Source organism: Caretta caretta, chromosome 2, assembly GCF_965140235.1.
Source record: "Caretta caretta isolate rCarCar2 chromosome 2, rCarCar1.hap1, whole genome shotgun sequence".
Taxonomy (NCBI): Eukaryota; Metazoa; Chordata; order Testudines; family Cheloniidae; genus Caretta; species Caretta caretta.
The window spans coordinates 193,898,198-193,916,028 of NC_134207.1; the positions used below are offsets into that span (position 1 = coordinate 193,898,198).

The 17,831-nt window shown below is 41.6% G+C and overlaps 2 protein-coding genes across 4 annotated transcripts in view; one reads left to right on the plus strand and one right to left on the minus strand.

Annotated features, from left to right (window-relative positions):
• ANO10 (anoctamin 10) overlaps positions 1–1,705 on the minus strand; it is a 284,606-nt gene extending 282,901 nt beyond the window's left edge. The window contains exon 1 of one of the 3 annotated variants that reach the window (XM_048838696.2): positions 1,441–1,705. In XM_048838696.2, the coding sequence (XP_048694653.2) occupies positions 1,441–1,524 (84 nt within the window). In that variant the 5' untranslated portion in view covers positions 1,525–1,705. The remainder of the gene's footprint in view (positions 1–1,440) is intronic. The other 2 variants (XM_048838697.2, XM_048838693.2) reach the window with 2 other exon arrangements.
• ABHD5 (abhydrolase domain containing 5, lysophosphatidic acid acyltransferase) overlaps positions 962–17,831 on the plus strand; it is a 44,227-nt gene continuing 27,357 nt past the window's right edge. The window contains exon 1 of the mRNA XM_048838708.2: positions 962–1,178. Within this exon, the coding sequence (XP_048694665.1) occupies positions 1,063–1,178 (116 nt within the window). The 5' untranslated portion in view covers positions 962–1,062. The remainder of the gene's footprint in view (positions 1,179–17,831) is intronic.

Here is a 17,831-nt window from a genome sequence, read left to right on the forward strand (position 1 = left end):
GGGGTACATCAACTCATCTGCCTAATTTAAAAATAGGCTACATAAAAAGCACTATCTAAGTCAGTACAAACTAAAATTTCATATGACTTGTTTATATTGCTTTATCTACCATACACTGAAATGTAGGTATAATATTTATATTCTAATTTATAATTACATGGTAAAAATGAGAAAGGAATCAATTTTCAGTAGTAGCGTGCTATGACACTTCTGTATTTTATGTCTGATTTTGTAAGCAAGTAGCTTAAGTGAGGTACTTGGGGTATGCAAGACAAATCAGACTCCTAAAAAGGGTACAGCAGTGTAGTCTGCAAAGATTGAGAGCCACTCTACTGCTGACTGCCAGAAACTAGGAATGGATACAAGGGATGGATCACTCGAATTCTTGTGTTCATTCCCTCTGAAGCATCTGGCGCTGGTCAGAAGACAGGATACTAGATTAGAGGGACCACTGGTCTGACCCAGCATGGCCGCTCTTAAGTTCCTTTTAGGATGTGTTTAAGCATGCTGCCCCCCCCCCCCCCCCCCCGGCAACTCAGGACATTTGAGCACTCTACTTCTGACACGGATTAAGAGAATTTGTTGACAGCATCAACAGGGCGCCTGTCTTCTTTTGTCCTGAAAATATGTCATCAGACCATTTGGATGTGACATTAAAAAAAAAAACACAACCCTCCAGGAATCTCTTTCTCAAACGTGCCCTGTGCCCTGAATTCAATGACCTGGCTCAGGCCCCAGGCAGGGAAGAAAGCGTTGCTGGGGGCCCTGTTTGCGCATGACACAAAAAATGAGACTACAGAGAACCCCCCCTTAGAACGCGCCCTCCCCTCCCCCTCCAAGAATTGGCCCCTTCCGGCCCCCACAAAGAGCTCCCCAGGGAAGAACCGAGCACTGGAGGGCGCTCGCGGGGCCTTCGGCTGACAGCGCGCGCGACCTCCCGCGCAGCCGTGCGCAGCCCATTGCCCTGGCCGGCCCAGGGAGGGGCGGGTCCCCGAGACGCTCTAGCCGCACGCTCTGTGGTGGGCCGGCCCGGCTGGGGTGACGCGGCGGGCGGGTCCCGTGATGGCTGGCGGTGTCGCCCTGGCGTTGTCACTCGCTGCCGCCTCCCCGGCACCAGCTCGCGGCCGCCGAGCTCCCGCCATGGCCGAGGACGGGCACCTGGAGGCCTCGAGCGAAGGGTGAGCGCGGGCCGGCGGGCGGGGAGACGGCGCCACAGGCGGGGGCAGCAGTTGGGGGGGACCTCCTCCGGCCTATGTACACCTGCGAACCCCCAGATTCCCCCTCCCGGCCCCCCCGCACACCGCTCAGCAGCGGACCCTCACATCCCAGGCGCTGCAGGTTTTTTTCTGTCTCACTTCCTCCATGTTCTTACTGCAAAACCACTGATGTCTTAGTTGCTTCAGCTACAGCAACTCCCCCCCCCCCCCGCGATCTACTCACATCTCTCGTCTCCTCCACCCCGTACAAACTGTTGTTGCCAAACGGTAATTTTCCTCTTTTGTCTGTGTCGCTCCATCTCTCCATTGACTTCCACTTCCCTTCAGCATCAACTGAGAACACAAGTCCCCTTTAAACCGCTGTGCAAATTGGCCTGACCCACATTTCTGCTACTATTCCTTCTCTTCCCAAGCAGCCCATTCAGAATGACTTAATCGTTGTCTTCACATTTTCTACAGTGCTGCACCTTGTGTTTGAAACTATCTTCCCCTCCACTGTAGTTTGTGTGCCAAACAAACCTCCCTCTCCTTTAGAGAGAGACAAGGAGGGCGAGGTAATCTTTTGGTGGACTTAACTTCTGCTGGACAGGTTTCGACTGAATAAAAGATATTACCTCACCCACCTTGTCTCTCTGATTCCCTAGGACCAACACAGCTATAACACCCTACAACATTCTTCTTAAAATACACAGTCTATAAAGCCTCCTGTTGATGATTTACCAAGTGAGTCTTAAAATATCCCTGCTTCATATTCTCAGACTCATTCAGTGCATTGGCTCTAAACTGCATTAGTTGCCTAACTTGATCCTTTGGGGAGTTAAGTGCTTCTTGGGTAGTGCTGCGTGCTCCCAACTTCTTATCTTCACACAGCACTTTTCAGAATTTTGTTCTTAGAATATAAAGTCCTTGGGTTAGGAAAAAATGGTCTACATTTTCATAAGGGTTTACTGATTATGGGTGTCCAACATAACATCTTTTAAAAGGGGTGTGATTTTTAGAAAGTGCTCAGCATCCACCCTCTGAAAATCAAGCCCTTTTAAGGTCTTTCAGATTGCGCACCCAAAATCACTAGTCACTTTTGAAAATGAAACCTTAAGTCTCCTCTTTGCACATCAAAAAGTGCATTGGCAGTGGTGAAATGCTAGTGCTTTGAACAGTTAGCACAGAGTATTTGCATTACTGCTTCTTAATATTGGCTAGTCTTAAAGCATGGTCATCCTTTCAAGGTGAACAAGCCTGGTTACAGCTAGAGAAAATTTAAATTGTATGAATTAGTGAAATACACTAATTACTTTCAGATTTAAAATTGTTTGGTTTGGTAGAGAAATACCTGCATGCTATTAAAATTGCAGATTGGATACATATCTCAATGACAGGTGACATATTGGGTGTATATAAAGGAAAAATCTGAAATTTAATCTTTTTAAAAACAAATACATCAGATAGTAATTCACCTAGTTACGCAGCAAGTTCAACTAGTTGAAATCTGGCAACGTGAGTGTTTTGTGGGAGCATAGTGGTGATAGCATAGTAAAATCACTATAAAATATATTAATCAAAACATGCAAAATCATACAGATGTAATACACAGTCTAATCTGAAGATAAAACTAAATATATTTGGATCTTCAATGTAGAATAAAGTATCTAGAAATAGTTTGTCAGCGTTCCGTATAAAATCACTAATTACTGCTCAGTTTGCATAAATGTGGGGAAAAGTTTCAAGGATTAAAACTGTTGTCTTTAAGATAAGTGGTAACTTTCTTTAAAAATAACTTTGGGTGGGTTTTTTTGGTGAATTTAGATGGAATGGCTTGCAGCAACTAGTTAAAACTAAGAGTGCTTTGCAATAATATATAGAACTATGTTGCAGGAATCATTGCAATTCCAATATTCATAACCGTTTTTCCATTATCCTTTGAGACTTTTCTTAGTTTGGGTTTTTACTTGTGAGGCATGTTGTTGGAGATGTTAGACTTTTTACAGTCTCAGAGTGAATATAGTTTTAAAATCTGCAGTGATGAATTCAGTAGGTTTGAACTCATGAAGCACTTCCAGTAAGACACTCAGGGTACTATACTGCATAACATTCATAATCATTTACTTGTTCTTTAAAGAGACACTGTCAACTGCAGATTTGTCTGGCTGTCGCACCTTAAAATTTAAAACAAAGCGTAAGCAGGTAGGGTAATGAAATCATGCTCCAAATATCTGCACAGTTATAGTTCTTTTGCTCAGTTTTTCTTTAACTTAGAAATGAAGATTCAAAACAAATCAACTCAAAACAGTGTCACTGCCCGCAGGATCTTGTCTTAGTCCTTGTCTCTCATCATCAGCTGGGACTTCCTCCCTCCCAGCCAACTCTTGCTCCCTTAAAAGGTCTTCCTCTCAGGCCTTCTACCTGATAGTAAAGAGCTCTATGTTCCTCCATGACCCAGGGTCTCTCCTGTCTGCTCCCCTCCCTAAAAGTCTACAAGACTTATGTAGTTTCTTGTAAGTCACATGACTAGCAGAGGCTTCCAGTTTTAAAGGGAACATGGGCAAAAACAGGTGCACTGGGATGTACACTTTTACCCCAGTGCCCAGTGTTACACACAGACTAAAGGAAATTTGGCACCCCTTTTTCAGTTTGGCCTTTTGCATTGATAGGAGTTTGTGTATAGGCAGATGCCTTTCTCTGTCTATCATCGCTTTCACTCTCTGGTCTCATGCACTTGCATCACATTCATGTACTGTCCTCAAAGCTCAAGAGCAAGTTTTATTTTAGCCACTCTAGAAAGTGTATTTATGCAGTTTCCCTGCCCCTGCATAGATTTGGGAAGGGGAGCACTGTGGCTTTCATTGGGAAGGTGTCTTTTCTCCCCTCTCTTCTGGGTGGAGCCACAATGGAGACACAGTTAGGAGGCTGTCTCCTCACCCCTGGCCTGCTGCTGAGAGGAGAGGAGAGTTGATCATGATAGTGTATTTCCGATCCCTGCAGATGGAGGCCTCCCATCTAGAAACTTCCCTGGGAGGAATGTTTAACGGCAATAGGGACTAGAACAGTGATATCCAGCCTTCTCAGTCTGAGGGGTGAACAGATTATTTGCTGCAGTCAATATTGGAGATGGATTCTCTCTGTTCTGCTCTCCTTGTACCACTTAGGCCAGTGCTAGAGATTTAGGGTGACCAGACAGCAAGCGTGAAAAATCGGGATGGGGTGGGGGATAATAGGAGCTTCTATAAGAAAAAGACTCCAAAATTGGGACTGTCCCTATAAAATTGGGACATTTGGTCACCTTATAGAGATTCTCCTTTTTGGGGGGACTCCCTCGGCTGCTTTAGCCTATGCAGGGGTTGAGGCAGAGAACCTGGGATCCATAAGGAGTAGTTCATTCTTGGTTTCTGTTTTCCCCTCTCCTGAGCTGCCCTTAATGGCAATGTGGTGAAGGGGAACTGAGCCATCGTTCCTCTAGGCTCAGGCAGAGCCAGTCAAACTTCTTGTATCCTGCTCTCCTTCAGGCTTGAAGAGAAACAGTCAACAAAGCAGCTGAATTGCTCAACAGTTACCGGAGGGAAGGGACAGCAGCTGCTAAGATCATTCCGGGCTCACATCACAGCTCCTCCTTGGGCTGTAGGTGAAGAAGTGGGAGGCAGTACTTCATTCCTCCTCCTTGTAGTGATGAGTTTAATTTGAACACCCAGTTTAAAAATTGCAGGGCATGGCACACTTTGAATTTGTAATCAAATATTTTATTCTTAAGTCTCCCTCAAGTACTGCAAGGTAGACACTGCCAGGCTAGAGGTTTTCTCCTCCCTCCCTTCTCAAGCCCAAACATGGGCTTAGTGGACAGAAGGGCAGCCCCCAGACTCCCCCACAAGGTTGCAGAAGGCATAAAGAGTAGACCTCCCTTCTTTCCCCACCCTTCAGTAATTCTCTAGTGAGTGCAATGGTAAAAAGAAAATATTGACATACTTTCAAAACATTTTCAAGTAAAAAAAAAAATCCAAGTCGAGTATGTCTTTAATAATCAAACATACCCCACTCAGTGCTCCGTGCCAGCATGGTACGTGCATGCACAGGGCTATAAATTCAGGGTGAGATTACAGGGATTGCACACTTTTAAAGTCCTACCCATTACCTCAGGTGGAGGATCCTGTTCTCCGTGGCTAGTTGGCTAAGTCCCTGCTGAGTTGGGGCAGAAATCCTCCACCAGCTTGCTTGGCCAGTCAATCATCTGGGCTCTAGTCCCTTCCCTCTCAATAAAGTGTCAGGGTGGGGCGAGGAAGATGATAGTCATCTGTTAACTCTTGAATCATATTTAAAATCTTGAGTAACAGGGGTAATAGATATCTGGGAAGTAGTGTTCGGAAATCTACTACTGACGCCCATACTGTAGATAAAATGAAGACTTCTGTCCTCAGGGCTATCGGCCTAGCACAAACCTTTCACTAGTACTACATTCACAATTCATTCTGTGCTCAGTAGGGCCATTTATGCAGTGAGGAGCTGCACTAGGAGGAATTGTGCCTTAGGTCCTTTTCATGATGCAGTATATTCACTCTTGCAGACTGGTCCAACTCCCTGTTGCACTGGGAGGAACAGTATCTTGGCCACAGGTAGGCAACCTATGGCATGTGTGCCGAAGGCTGCACGCGAGCTGATTTTCAGTGGAACTCACGCTGCCTGGGTCCTGGCCACAGGTCCGGGGGGCTATGCATTTTAACTTAATTTTAAATGAAGTTTCTTAAACATTTTAAAAACCTTATTTACTTTACATACGACAATAGTTTAGTTATATATTACAGACTTCTAGAAAGAGACCTTCTAAAAACCTTAAATTAGAGTGAATAAATGAAGACTCGGCACACCACTTCTGAAAGGTTGCTGACCCCGATCTAGGTACTGTGAGCCCAAGAGGGTCACCACAATACAGGGCCTTTGGTGGGAGAACTAAAGGGTGGAAAACTGAAAACACAAATGAAGAACCTTCCCATTTAAAAAAAAAAAAAAAATCTGTAGTCTCTTCTGATTATTCACTATGGTTACATTTGCAATCTTATTTTTGGCATGTCTTAACTTTTGAGCACTTGACTTTGCAAATTTGACATGCCGTTAGCATAGCTTTTTGGGGTGTCATTGGTATTGACAGCAAGGGAGAAGAGGGGGAGGAAAGGTAGATAGCTCAGTTTTTGCCAGGTTGAGGTTGAGCAGGCAGTGAGAGCTCCAGATGAGAGATTTTGATAACAGGAGAGAAGTCAGGGGAAGAGAGGTAGATGTCTGAGTCACTGAAGCTAAGGGATGAGGTCACACTGGGCTAAAGTTAGAGGGAAAAGAGGAGGGATTTAAATACAAAGTCCTGAGTGATTGACAGTGTGGGGGCAGGAGAAGCAGGTGGTTAGTGGTAGGAAAATCTGGAGAGCAAGAGGCTACAGAAGTGAAGGAAGGGTAAAGTTCAGTCCTATATAATAAGTACTTTCTCTTATTTGCTAGTATAATATTTTTGTTAATGTTCTTGGTTAGGTTTGTTTGGATTTCAGTATCAAATACAAGTGTAAAATAATGTTTTATTAGACAAGAATGGGAAGAAAACACAAAGTCTTTATTTCTTTACTGCTGGTGCTGTGACTGCTTTGTAAATTATTTTTTTTTAAAGGGGAAGTGTCTGATCTTGAACTTTGAATGTTTCTGCTCCTCCAGAGTTGATGAAATCAGAGCAGGAAAGGACTGGTTTCATGACCTGTTAGCATTAATTATCCTCCATGTCTTTGTAGTAGTTTGACATGTCTTTTAGATGAAATGTGAGGCAATAGGGCAGTGTTTCACAAGCTTTGGGGGTAGGGAGAAAAGGGATACCAAGCTTGTCTGGGGATTTGGAGCACAGGCAGAGGAGAGTGGTGGTGGTCAGGAAAAGCTGAATGATCCCACCTATGTAGGGCCCTACCAAATTCACAGCCATGAAAAACATGTCACGGTCCGTGAAATCTGGTGTTTTGTGTACTTTTATCCTATACTGTACGGATTTCATGGGGTAGACCAGTGTTTCTCAAATTGGGGGTTCTAACCCAAAAGGGAGTTGTGGGGGGGGGTCGCAATGTTATTTGAGGAGGGTTGCAGTATTGCCACCCTTACTTCTGCACTGCCTTCATAGCTGGGTGGCTGCAGGGCAGCAGCTGTTAGCCGGGTGCCCAGCTCTGAAGGCAGTGCCCCGCCAGCACCACCACAAAAGTACGGGTGGCAATACCATACCATGCCACCCTTACTCCTGCACTGCTGCTGGCGGGGCTCTGTCTTTGGAGTGGGCTCCTGACTAGCAGCCACTGCTCTCCAGCTGCAGCACTGCTGCCAGCTGCAGAGCAGAAGTAAGGGTAGCAGTACCTCAACCCCCGTAACAATAATCTTGCAACACCCCTCCCCCTCAGCTCCCCCTACAATTACACCACCGTGAAATTTGAGATTTAAAATAGCTGAAATCATGAAATTTATGGTCACAGGATTTTAAAAATCATGAAATTTACCAAAATGGACCATGAATTTGGTAAGGCCCTACAGATATGCCTCTCACAACTGCAAATGTGCTTAGTGACCTCCTGTTCTCTTGTGGCAGCCTGTAGTACTGTACAGCCAGTTGTGCAAGCAGCGTGGGTGTACTGGGATGCAGGCTCAGGCAGCAGTCTGATCATTTAAACTTTGCCCTTGTAGTACTCATCTCAGCTGCAAGAGCACATAATGCTTGTGTCACGGAGTCCCTGGGCGATGCTCTGGAACTGCTCCCCATTAAGCCAGTCAGGACTCTGGGGTAGTCGCCTTTCTGTGAGCAGCCTGTCTTCAGGACACACAGCTCACACAGCTTCCACCTTCCTGGGTCTGACCTCGGAGCATTCAGCATCCTCTGCCCCTCCGTGCGCTTCCCCACAGCGAGTCCGCTCAGGCGGGGCTCCTAGGGAAGCCAGAGGGTCCTGCACCCCAACTTCGCAGTCAGACGTGACTCTCAGCCAGCCAGTAAAACAGAAGGTTTATTAGACGACAGGAACATGGTCTAAAACAGAGCTTGCAGGTGCAGAGAACGGGACCCCTCAGCTGGGTCCATTTTGGGGGGCAGTGAGCCAGACAACCACGTCTGCACTTCACTCCATGTCCCAGCCAGCCCCCAACTGAAAACCCCCTCCAGCCCCTCCTCGTCTGGGCTTTGTTCCTTTCCCGGGCCAGGTGGTCACCTGATTCCTTTGTTCTCCAACCCTTCAGCTCTCACCTTGCAGGGGGGGAAGGGCCCAGGCCATCAGTTGCCAGGAAACAGGGTGTTGGCCATTCTCTGTGTCCAGACTCCTGCACACACATGCCCTCTAGGGCTCTGCAATGATCATACACCCTTACCCCACCTCCCTAGATACTTAAGAACTGCCTAGGGGAAACTGAGGCACCCCCACACTATTCAGAGGAAACATTAAGAACAGTCCCACTTCGTCACAGCTTGACCCCACTGCATCAGTGAATGCCCTCTCAACACCCTGGAATGTGGGGAGGGGAAGTGGCAAAAGGAGGCATCAAAATGAAACAAAAATTAGAAAACAAAAAATACACAAGGGGCAGAAAAGGATGTGAGGAATTGCTGGGATACAGAAGAGAAGAGGGATAGGAACATGATAGTATGAGGAGTGAGCTAGTACCCATCTGCTGCATTTCAGGTAAGGGGAGCTGTACCAAATTTGAGTACCAGTGTAATGCTGAATACCAGTGTAATGTTGATCTTCTCTCCTGCCTGAATTTGCAGCTTGTTCCAACTATTCCTAATGTCATGGTGTACTAGAATATCACTATACTAATCAGAAGAGATTAATTGTGTATTACTTACCTTGTTTACAATCTCTTGTTAGTATTTGGGAAGTCAGGGGCCAATGTAACATGCTGTTTATATGTACAGGAAACTTCAAGTGGCAAAATGCAATGTTTCTAAATAATTTAACATTAATAAAGTAGGTGCTGACTGTTCTAAATACCAAGTTCAAGATACAATAAATATACAAGGAAGGCGTTTTTACCTCTGACCTAATGTAGCAATATTCTGTAATAAGCTACCAAGAGCCTCTTGTTGAAATCAGGAGGTATGATGTACAGGACACTTCCTAGAAATATTGTGCAGTAGTTTTCAAAATCATACGCAGTATTTTAAATGTTGCAAAACAGTTGGATAATTCAGTAACACTCAAGTAGTCACAGAACATTTTGGCTTGAAATTCTTCTAAAGAGCTTTATAAATAGGGTGATAATCCAGTTGGAAGAGGGAAAAATTGGCTTCAAAGTTAACCATGAAACAGCTCCATAAAACTGTTGGATCTTATGGAAAATGCCAAACTGGTATTTGCAAGGGATACCATCCACCAGGGTTCTCACTTTGTGTTTTAGGCTTTCTAGTATATTCTCCAAGGCCCCACACTCTTGAAGATTTGTAATCTCTGAGGGTAGTGATAGTGGGTAGAACATGAGCTGTATTCCATTCTATTAACATTCATGTGCCACTTCTGGAGCTTATCTCCTGTCCTTGGAATCTCCCATCCAAATTGCATCTGTGGTCACTACATCTAACTTCCAATCCACATGAAGAAACTCTTCACTCACACAGCTTGGTCTCTTCAGAAATAACTACTACTCATAAAGCATCTGGACTGATGTGATCTTAAATGTACTCCTCATCTTTAGAGAGCTGATATCCCAAAAGGTCGCTTTGATTCAAACGAAGTTGAACTGCCATGTTTATAGAAACAATGAGGGAGGAATCAGGTTATGCCTCTTGTGTTGGAAAGCTCTGCAAGCATGGGAATGGATTCTGCCGCTAGACATTTGTAATCATTTCAGTCAGTCCCCATCAGACTGAGGCCTGGTCTTACACTGGGACACCCTGCTCTATTCCAACCCAGGAGCCCTCTTCCTAACGGACCAGGTTAGAGATCTGTAGATGTGGTGTTTCTGAATAGCTGACTTGTTTCCTTCAGCCTTCTTGGAATCAGTCTTGTAGATGAAATTCGAAATGGAAAAGATTCACAGTATAGTGCAAATGGACCCTTGTGGACCCATTTACTTTCCTCACATAAAAAACTATTTTCTTGACTTGTCTAACTTTGAAGACTAGCCTGTTTAATTTGGCAACTCTTTCAACCTATTGTGAATTTGTCTGCAGTTCCTTGTCACCAGTTTTCATGCAGGGCATGTTCCTTACATATTACAAACAAACTCTTTTTTCATTTAGTTATTAAATATGTTACTTATGAAATCGGTCAACTTTCAAATCTGACAATGTAAGTCACTCATTTTAGATCCAAATGTACTATATTTCAAACCTCTTTTCATGTCACTTATTGTAAAAATGAGTCTCACAATTTAACTATATTATACATACAGGTTTCTCACTCCAAATGTAAAAGGAGATGGTTTCATCATGCATTCATCTTGGTCCTCTGTAATTATTTCCTGCATTTTCCTACATGAAAACCCTCTGCACCCCCACAAGCTTTTTTCCCTTTCACAGCAAGATTTCAGCTTTGCCTGAAATACTATCCCAAATAATATGTAAATTTACTTTGCTTTAAAATGTCTCCTGTTTTGAGGTCCAGTGTTCTGATTAGTCTATTAGCTCTGTTGGCTTATTGAAAATCTTGTGTGTAGGAGGAAGAAACAGAACCCAGACATATTAGTGAAATTAAACTCTTGTCTGTTAAAACTACATCCTGTTTTTTAGGATTGTGCTTCATTTTGAGTCTATTGTATTTTAAAGGCCTGTCCCAATTTGGTCTTTCAGTACTATGTAACCAAATAGCAAAATGGTATTAGATTTGATTCAAGGAGTTAGCAACTTAAAATCATTTAACTTGATTTTTTTTAAAAAAATTTTAAAGTACTTTCTGGTACTGTACCTGTCCATGTCTTCTTTCCAATTTCTTGTAGTTTTACAATCATGTGCTCATATTCTTTTAAAAGTATTTTTCTCCTCTGACGCTGTATGAAAGATCCATATAGTCAAAGGAAAGTGACTAAATGTTTTAATAAGACAAACAGTGAAACTTGAAGATACAAAATACTGTCAATGCACAAAGTAAATAAACTGAAAAGAGAAATACTCTCTGTAACACATTTCAATTATAGTAGTAGTAGTAATAGTAGTCAATAAAAATGTTCAGAGAAGTGTGCTTTGTTGTTTGTGTGTGTGGGTTTTTGTTTTTGTTTTTTTAAATTGATGGTGTCCTTTTTAGTAGGTGGCTAGCAAATAGGTTGGTATGGAAACGTAACATCCTGCTGTGAGCGCCCATGTAAGCTATGTTCAGTTTTCAGGTTGTCTCAAATAACTAAACTATCAAAATGGGAAATGAGATGCTAATAAGAACTCTTCTCTAAATTAGCCTGCTGTAAACCTGTGGTTGCTGTCCGCCCTCTTATTCCATACTAACTGCTTGTGTCATCCTTGACAGTTTCTCTCCGTTTGTCCTAAGGTCACAACCTTAAAAGGAACTAAAAATTTAGTAACTGAAGTAGAATTTGTACTGCAAACTCTATTACTGGTTGTGATGCATAAGGTTAAAAAAAAACCCCACAGCCTGAGTCTCAGATCCTAGGTTGAGTTTAAAGAGTTGACAGAATAAACATCTTGTAAATGGAATAAATTTTGATATGGAGTAGTTTAGACACAAACGTGGGATTACACGATGCCACGTCATTTTTCAGAGTAGAATTGCCCTTAAGAGCCTTTTTTAATTTGAAAAAGCTCCCTGGAACAGAAAAGTGGATGCTTTATTGCTGTAGTAAGTTTTCTTTGCTTTTATAGCATGAAGGCACATGAACTCAGTGATGCTGAAGAAAATGCTCAAAACTGAACATGTGTAAATTCAGTGGAACAGACTAACTTATTGGCCATTCCTCCCCAAAGTTCAAAAAAGTGGTGTATCTCATCACTTATCTTTAACTCATATATTATCCATATTTAAATATATCAGCCACTTGATGGCTATTGATGCTTCCTCTGTGAAATTGTACTTGCTTAATCTTCATTGTTTTCATGACTCTATGCAGGTTAGAAAGTAGTCATATATATTGACTAAAATCCACTCCCTTTTCAGCTAGTTGCTTTCCACTCCAGTTCAAAATGATATAATAGTGTTTTAATTTAAAGATTTTTTTAATGTAATTTTTTAACCTGACTTTTCTAGGACAGTAGTTGCCCAGCTCTCCCATTTGCTTTTCCTTTTCTCAAGTTTGTTTGTTATTATTTATGTAGCTCTTTAGGACTTGATCCAGGAAAGTGATGAGCACTCTGGCCCTGATGGAGTAAAGCATGTAAACACATGAGTAGTCTCAGTTAAGTCAAACGTTTAAATGTTTTTTCTGGATTGTAGCCATTGTGCTCAGAACCTTGCTGGATTGAGCCTTATAGTATTTTTCATATCTAAATTGCAAAGTACCCTACAATTCTGAATTCTCTTGCTAGCAAAAGAGAGGGGTTGTTTTTTTTTAAACACACTGCCTGCAGAAGGCAGCAGAGGAAGGCATCTGTAGTTCCCTTTTGATATTGGTTTGTACTTCTGTATCTGCTCCACTGTTAATGTGTCTCAGTTTTGTACCAGTGCAATCCAACTGAAATCCACAGAGGCCATCTCATTAATTCATTAGGTCTGAAAACAACCACCTCTGTTCATCTCAGTGTTTAGGCAGCAAACTACAATAGGTTCTTTACCCTTTCCATGATAATCCAGTAGTGCAGCTACTCTATAGACATCCAGCACAAATTGGAAGTCTGGTGAGAGGAAAGGTTATTGTTTAAGTTGTAAAACCAAAAAACATTTGGATTTAAACAGGAAATTCAGTGCAATAGTCAGGTTATCAATTTCATTGTATACTCTTTTCAAATACAAAGTTAGAGTTGTGTAAGTGTCAGTATTCTGACCTGACCTTAAGGCTGAGAAGAGTTGATGAGTTTTAACAGGCTTTATTGTCCGTTGGCATTTATCTGACACTCAGATATTCTGTACATTTTCCTACAAAGTAGCACTAACCAATTTAAGGTTTGGTACACTGCATGAATAATTGAGACTGACCTTCAAAAGAAACAAAACAAAATTTCTACTACTTTAGAAATGTGGCGAATAATCACAATAACTAGGTTGAGAAGGTTATTTATCATATTCCCTTATAAACCACTTTTTCTTGGTTCTTTGATAGACCTCCCCAGCTACGATTGTCCAGAGCAATAAGTATCATAATCTTATATGCAGTAAAGCACTAGATTCTCCATGTTGATTGAAGCCAACCATATATGAGATTTACAAATGACCTGGAAAGAAACTCCTGAATTAACTAACTACATGTATATGAATACCCCCCATACCACTAACCCAGTTGTGGTAATACTGGCAATTAAAAACATGTAAATTTTGCTTCTCACATTTTTGAGGTCATTCTGCAGCTAAATCCGGGTTTGCTGTAAACAGATTAGAATATTGTAATCTGGGACATCATAGAAAAGTTAATGATTCTATTGTGTTGCCTAGATCTATAGCATGGTTTGTTTTTAATTTTTCAATAAATACAAGAACAATGAAATGAGCAGAACATTTTAAAATTAGTACAATAATTGAAATCAGGACAAGGATGCAAACATAAGTATGTTGCTTTATGCTTTTAGCTTGTTTTTCTCTTCTAAATTTTTATAACATCTGTGTATATTATGCTCAAATGTTGATTTTTAGTAATATTTATAAACCTTGTTGTAACAGCTGCATTAATAAATCCATGCAATACTAATTTTCAGTTTTGTCCTCAATATAGTTATTTTCTCTGTTAAAGCTGTGCTTGACAGCCTTTCCAGACATTGTGAATAACTGTCTCATGCCATCCCAGACAAGTGGATATGATCAGTCAAACTAGAAGTAGAGTTGTGATGGTAGGTACCCTGTAAAAGGGTATGCTGGCTGCAGCTCAGTTTTTGTCCTTTGTTTCCGCAGAGGTGCTTGCTAGGCTGTTCAGATATATGGTATTGTTAGCATAATGTCATCTTAATCACACTACTTTCTAAAATGTCTGTATTCCTGGGTCTTCAGGAGAGAAGCTAAGGACAGCAGCCTGCTTCCCAGCTAGGAACCCTAACTTTTTCTCAGACATTAGTATATTTGAGTCCGTTTTGATTTGATCTATTTGAGAAGACATTCCTTCAGGCCAGAGAGTAACAAAGGAAAGTTTTATTTATATCTAGTATTTGTAGTCTCAGCTTTCAGCATAGCAGTGCTTTCAGGTTCCAGCCTCCAAGGTGGACTGCCTAAATATAGTTCCTGGGTACTCTTCCAAATAAGTCTTCTACAGTCTTTTCCTTTCTCACTGGTCCTCTCAGTCACAGAACTATGTCTTCTTCACTATAACCTCAGAAGTACTAGCCTCTCTTGATTGGTGACTGGTGGAAGCTAATTTCATGAAGGGATACATTTAGAGCCCCACTCCTGAATCCCAATAAACAAAGACACTTATTAAGGTTGCTGTATCTGTTTCTGGAACCATGTGACATGTAAGGCCTTACATATTCCCAGAAGAAGGCTAGAATGGTATGATATACTCACATACTACTCCTCCTGATGGTAGATCCTGTTAGGGATCCAAATAAAACAATGCTACCACTATTAAGCTGCTACAGAATATTTAGATTAATTAGATATGTTTAAGAGAGCAGGGCCTGATGAAGTTCATCCTAGGATACTTAAGGAACTAGCTGAAGCAATGTTGGAACCGTTAGCAATTTTCTGTGAAAACTCATGGGGAATGGATGAGGTCACAGAGGACTAGAGAAGGGCAAACATAATTCCCATCTTTAAAAAGGGGAAAAGGAGGAAACAAGGAAATTATAGATTGGTCAGCCTAACTTTGATACCTGGAAAGATACTGGAACAAATAATTAAACAATCAGTTTGTAATCACCTAGAGGACAATAGAGTTATAAAGAATAGCCCGCATGAATTTGTCAAAAACAAATCATGCCAGACCAACCTTTGGAAGGGTTTCTGGCCTAGTGGATGGGAGGAATCAGGAGATGTCTCTTGATTTTTTGTGAGACTTTTGTTACAGCCCTTAATAACAGTCTCATAAGCAAACTAGGGAAATGTAATGTAGATGAAATTACTATAAATTAGGTGGAAAACTGATTAGAAGACTATACTGAAAGAGTAAATCAGTGGTTCGGAATCCAACTGGGAGATTCTGGGGTCCCACAGGAGTCAGTCCTGAGCCCGGTACTAGTCAATATTTTTATTAATTACTTGATAAGGTAGTGGAGAGTATGCTTCTAAAATTTGTAGATGACACAAAGCTGGGAGGGGTTCCAAGCACTTTGGAGGACAGAATTAGAATTCAAAATGACCTTGATAAATTGGAGAATTTGTCTGAAATCAACAAGATGAAATTCAATAAAGTGCAAAGTACTACACCTAGGAAGGAAAAGTCAAATGCACAAACAAAAATTGGGGATAACTGGCTTGGAGGTAGTACTGCTGAAAAGGATGTGGGGGTCATAGCTGATCACAAATTGAATTTGAGTCAACAATTTGATGCAGTTATAAAAAAGCTAATATAAACAGGAGTGTTGAATGAAAGACACAGGAGGTAATTGTCCCACTTACTCAGCACTGGCGAGCCTCAGCTGGAATGCTGCGTTCAGTCCTGACACCACACTTTAGGAGAGATGTGACAAATTGGAGAGGTCCGGGGAGAGCAACAAACGTGATAAAAGGTTTAAAAAAGCCTGATGTGTGAGAAAAGGTTAAAAAACTGGCCATGTTTCGGAAAACAAGATTGGGTGGGGGACCTAGTACGTGTTGAGATATGTTAAGGGCTGTTATGAAGAAGATGAGGATCAATTGTTCTCCATCTCCACTGAAGGTAGGACAAGAAGTAACGGACTTAATCTGCAGCAAGGGAGGCTTAAGTTAAATATTAGGAAAAGCTTTCTAATTATAAGGATGGTTAAGCTCTGAAATAGGATTCCAAGGGAGGTTGTAAAAAGAAAAGGAGTACTTGTGGCATCTTAGAGACTAACAAGGGAGGTTGTGAAATCCTTTTCCAGTTTTTAAGAATAGGTTGGACAAACTCGGAGAGGTCTAGGTTTACTTGGCCCTGCCTCAGCACAGGGGACTGGACTTGACCTGACAAGGTCCCTTCCATTTCTACATTTCTATAATTCTATGTATATAAACAGTCACCCAGGCTGTTGAGTAATGACAGAAGAGGTAGGGACGGTACTTCATTGGAAAGCATCAAATCTAATTGCTGTACAAATGATCCATATTGTGGATATCTTGACCTGTATGGCCAGCTCAACCATAGTGTACTTCAGAAAGGTGTGTTGGAGCTCAGCTAGTTTATGTTTCAGATTCTCTTCCAACAAGCATCACTGAACATACAGAATGCAAAGTGGGACTGCTGTTACATAGCTAATTCTGGGACCCTTTGCATTGGGAGTACAAACACTCTCAAACATGTGACTTTGACAAGACTACATATTCCCGCTGACCTCCCCATATGCATCTACTCTTGATAGTAAAAATAAGAAAATACCCACGGAAATAGCTAAAGGAACCTTGGTAGTGCGAGATTATCCTGTCCCTTGATATTCCAAACTTGTAGCTGTTGTAAAATCCTCTTTTCCCTAACCTAAGGATGGTATCTCCTGTTTCAAGTGGTTCAAACTACGAAGCTCACCTTTATCTTACAGCATGAATATTGACAGATGCACCTAATTTGGGAGGGTTTCTCAGATAGTGATTTTTTTCCACACTGCTCCATTCTTAGGTGGTTCCACCTCCGTGGTTTATTAGATGGTATGAAGAACTTTTTGGCTTTGATGTCATGGAAGACATTAAACCAAGGATTGGATTGGCAATTAACTTTTCTTAGAGATGAGCTAGATAAGGGAGCTGTTTGAGCTTCCTCTGGGTTCAAGTTTGTACTCTCTTGAATGAGGCCTACTTGTGCTGTGGTTAATGGGGTCCCCATGCACTTTGCGGCAACCTAGTTAAGTTTCCTCTGACTCGTGCTCTGAACATAGTTTTGAAAGCTCCCATGCCTTTCAAGCCCTTAGGGACTTCTTCAGGTTATTTTAAGATGGTTGCTGGTAAACCTGCACTTGCTTGGAGATTGTGTGAACTGTAGTTTCTGTCCTACATGGAACCATATCAGTGTTGTATCAAGTCAAAGATGTCATTAAAAGGACATTGTCTACTTCAAAAAAAATACTTCATTGAAATTTTTTGCCTATTGGTGTTACAAGGGTAATCAAAAATGAGTTCGACAAAGATTAGAGAGGTTATTTTCTCTATTTTTCCTTTTTGTTTACTTAGTGTATTTGATAACATTTTGTATAGTGAGTGTCTGTTTCTCTTTGTATAGTCAATATTAGTTGATTTTTTTTGTTTGGTAACTTCACACAGCAACTGAGGAATGAAACCACTTTTTAAAAAAAGAAAAGAAAATATGATTGTAAAACTATATAAATTGACAGGAAGATTCTGTGGAAAGTGTAGGACCTGAAACTACTTTAAGCTTTGACTAGATTTCATATTGACTGTATCCTTTTAATACATGCTAACTGTTGCCATCTGCCTATCACAGTCA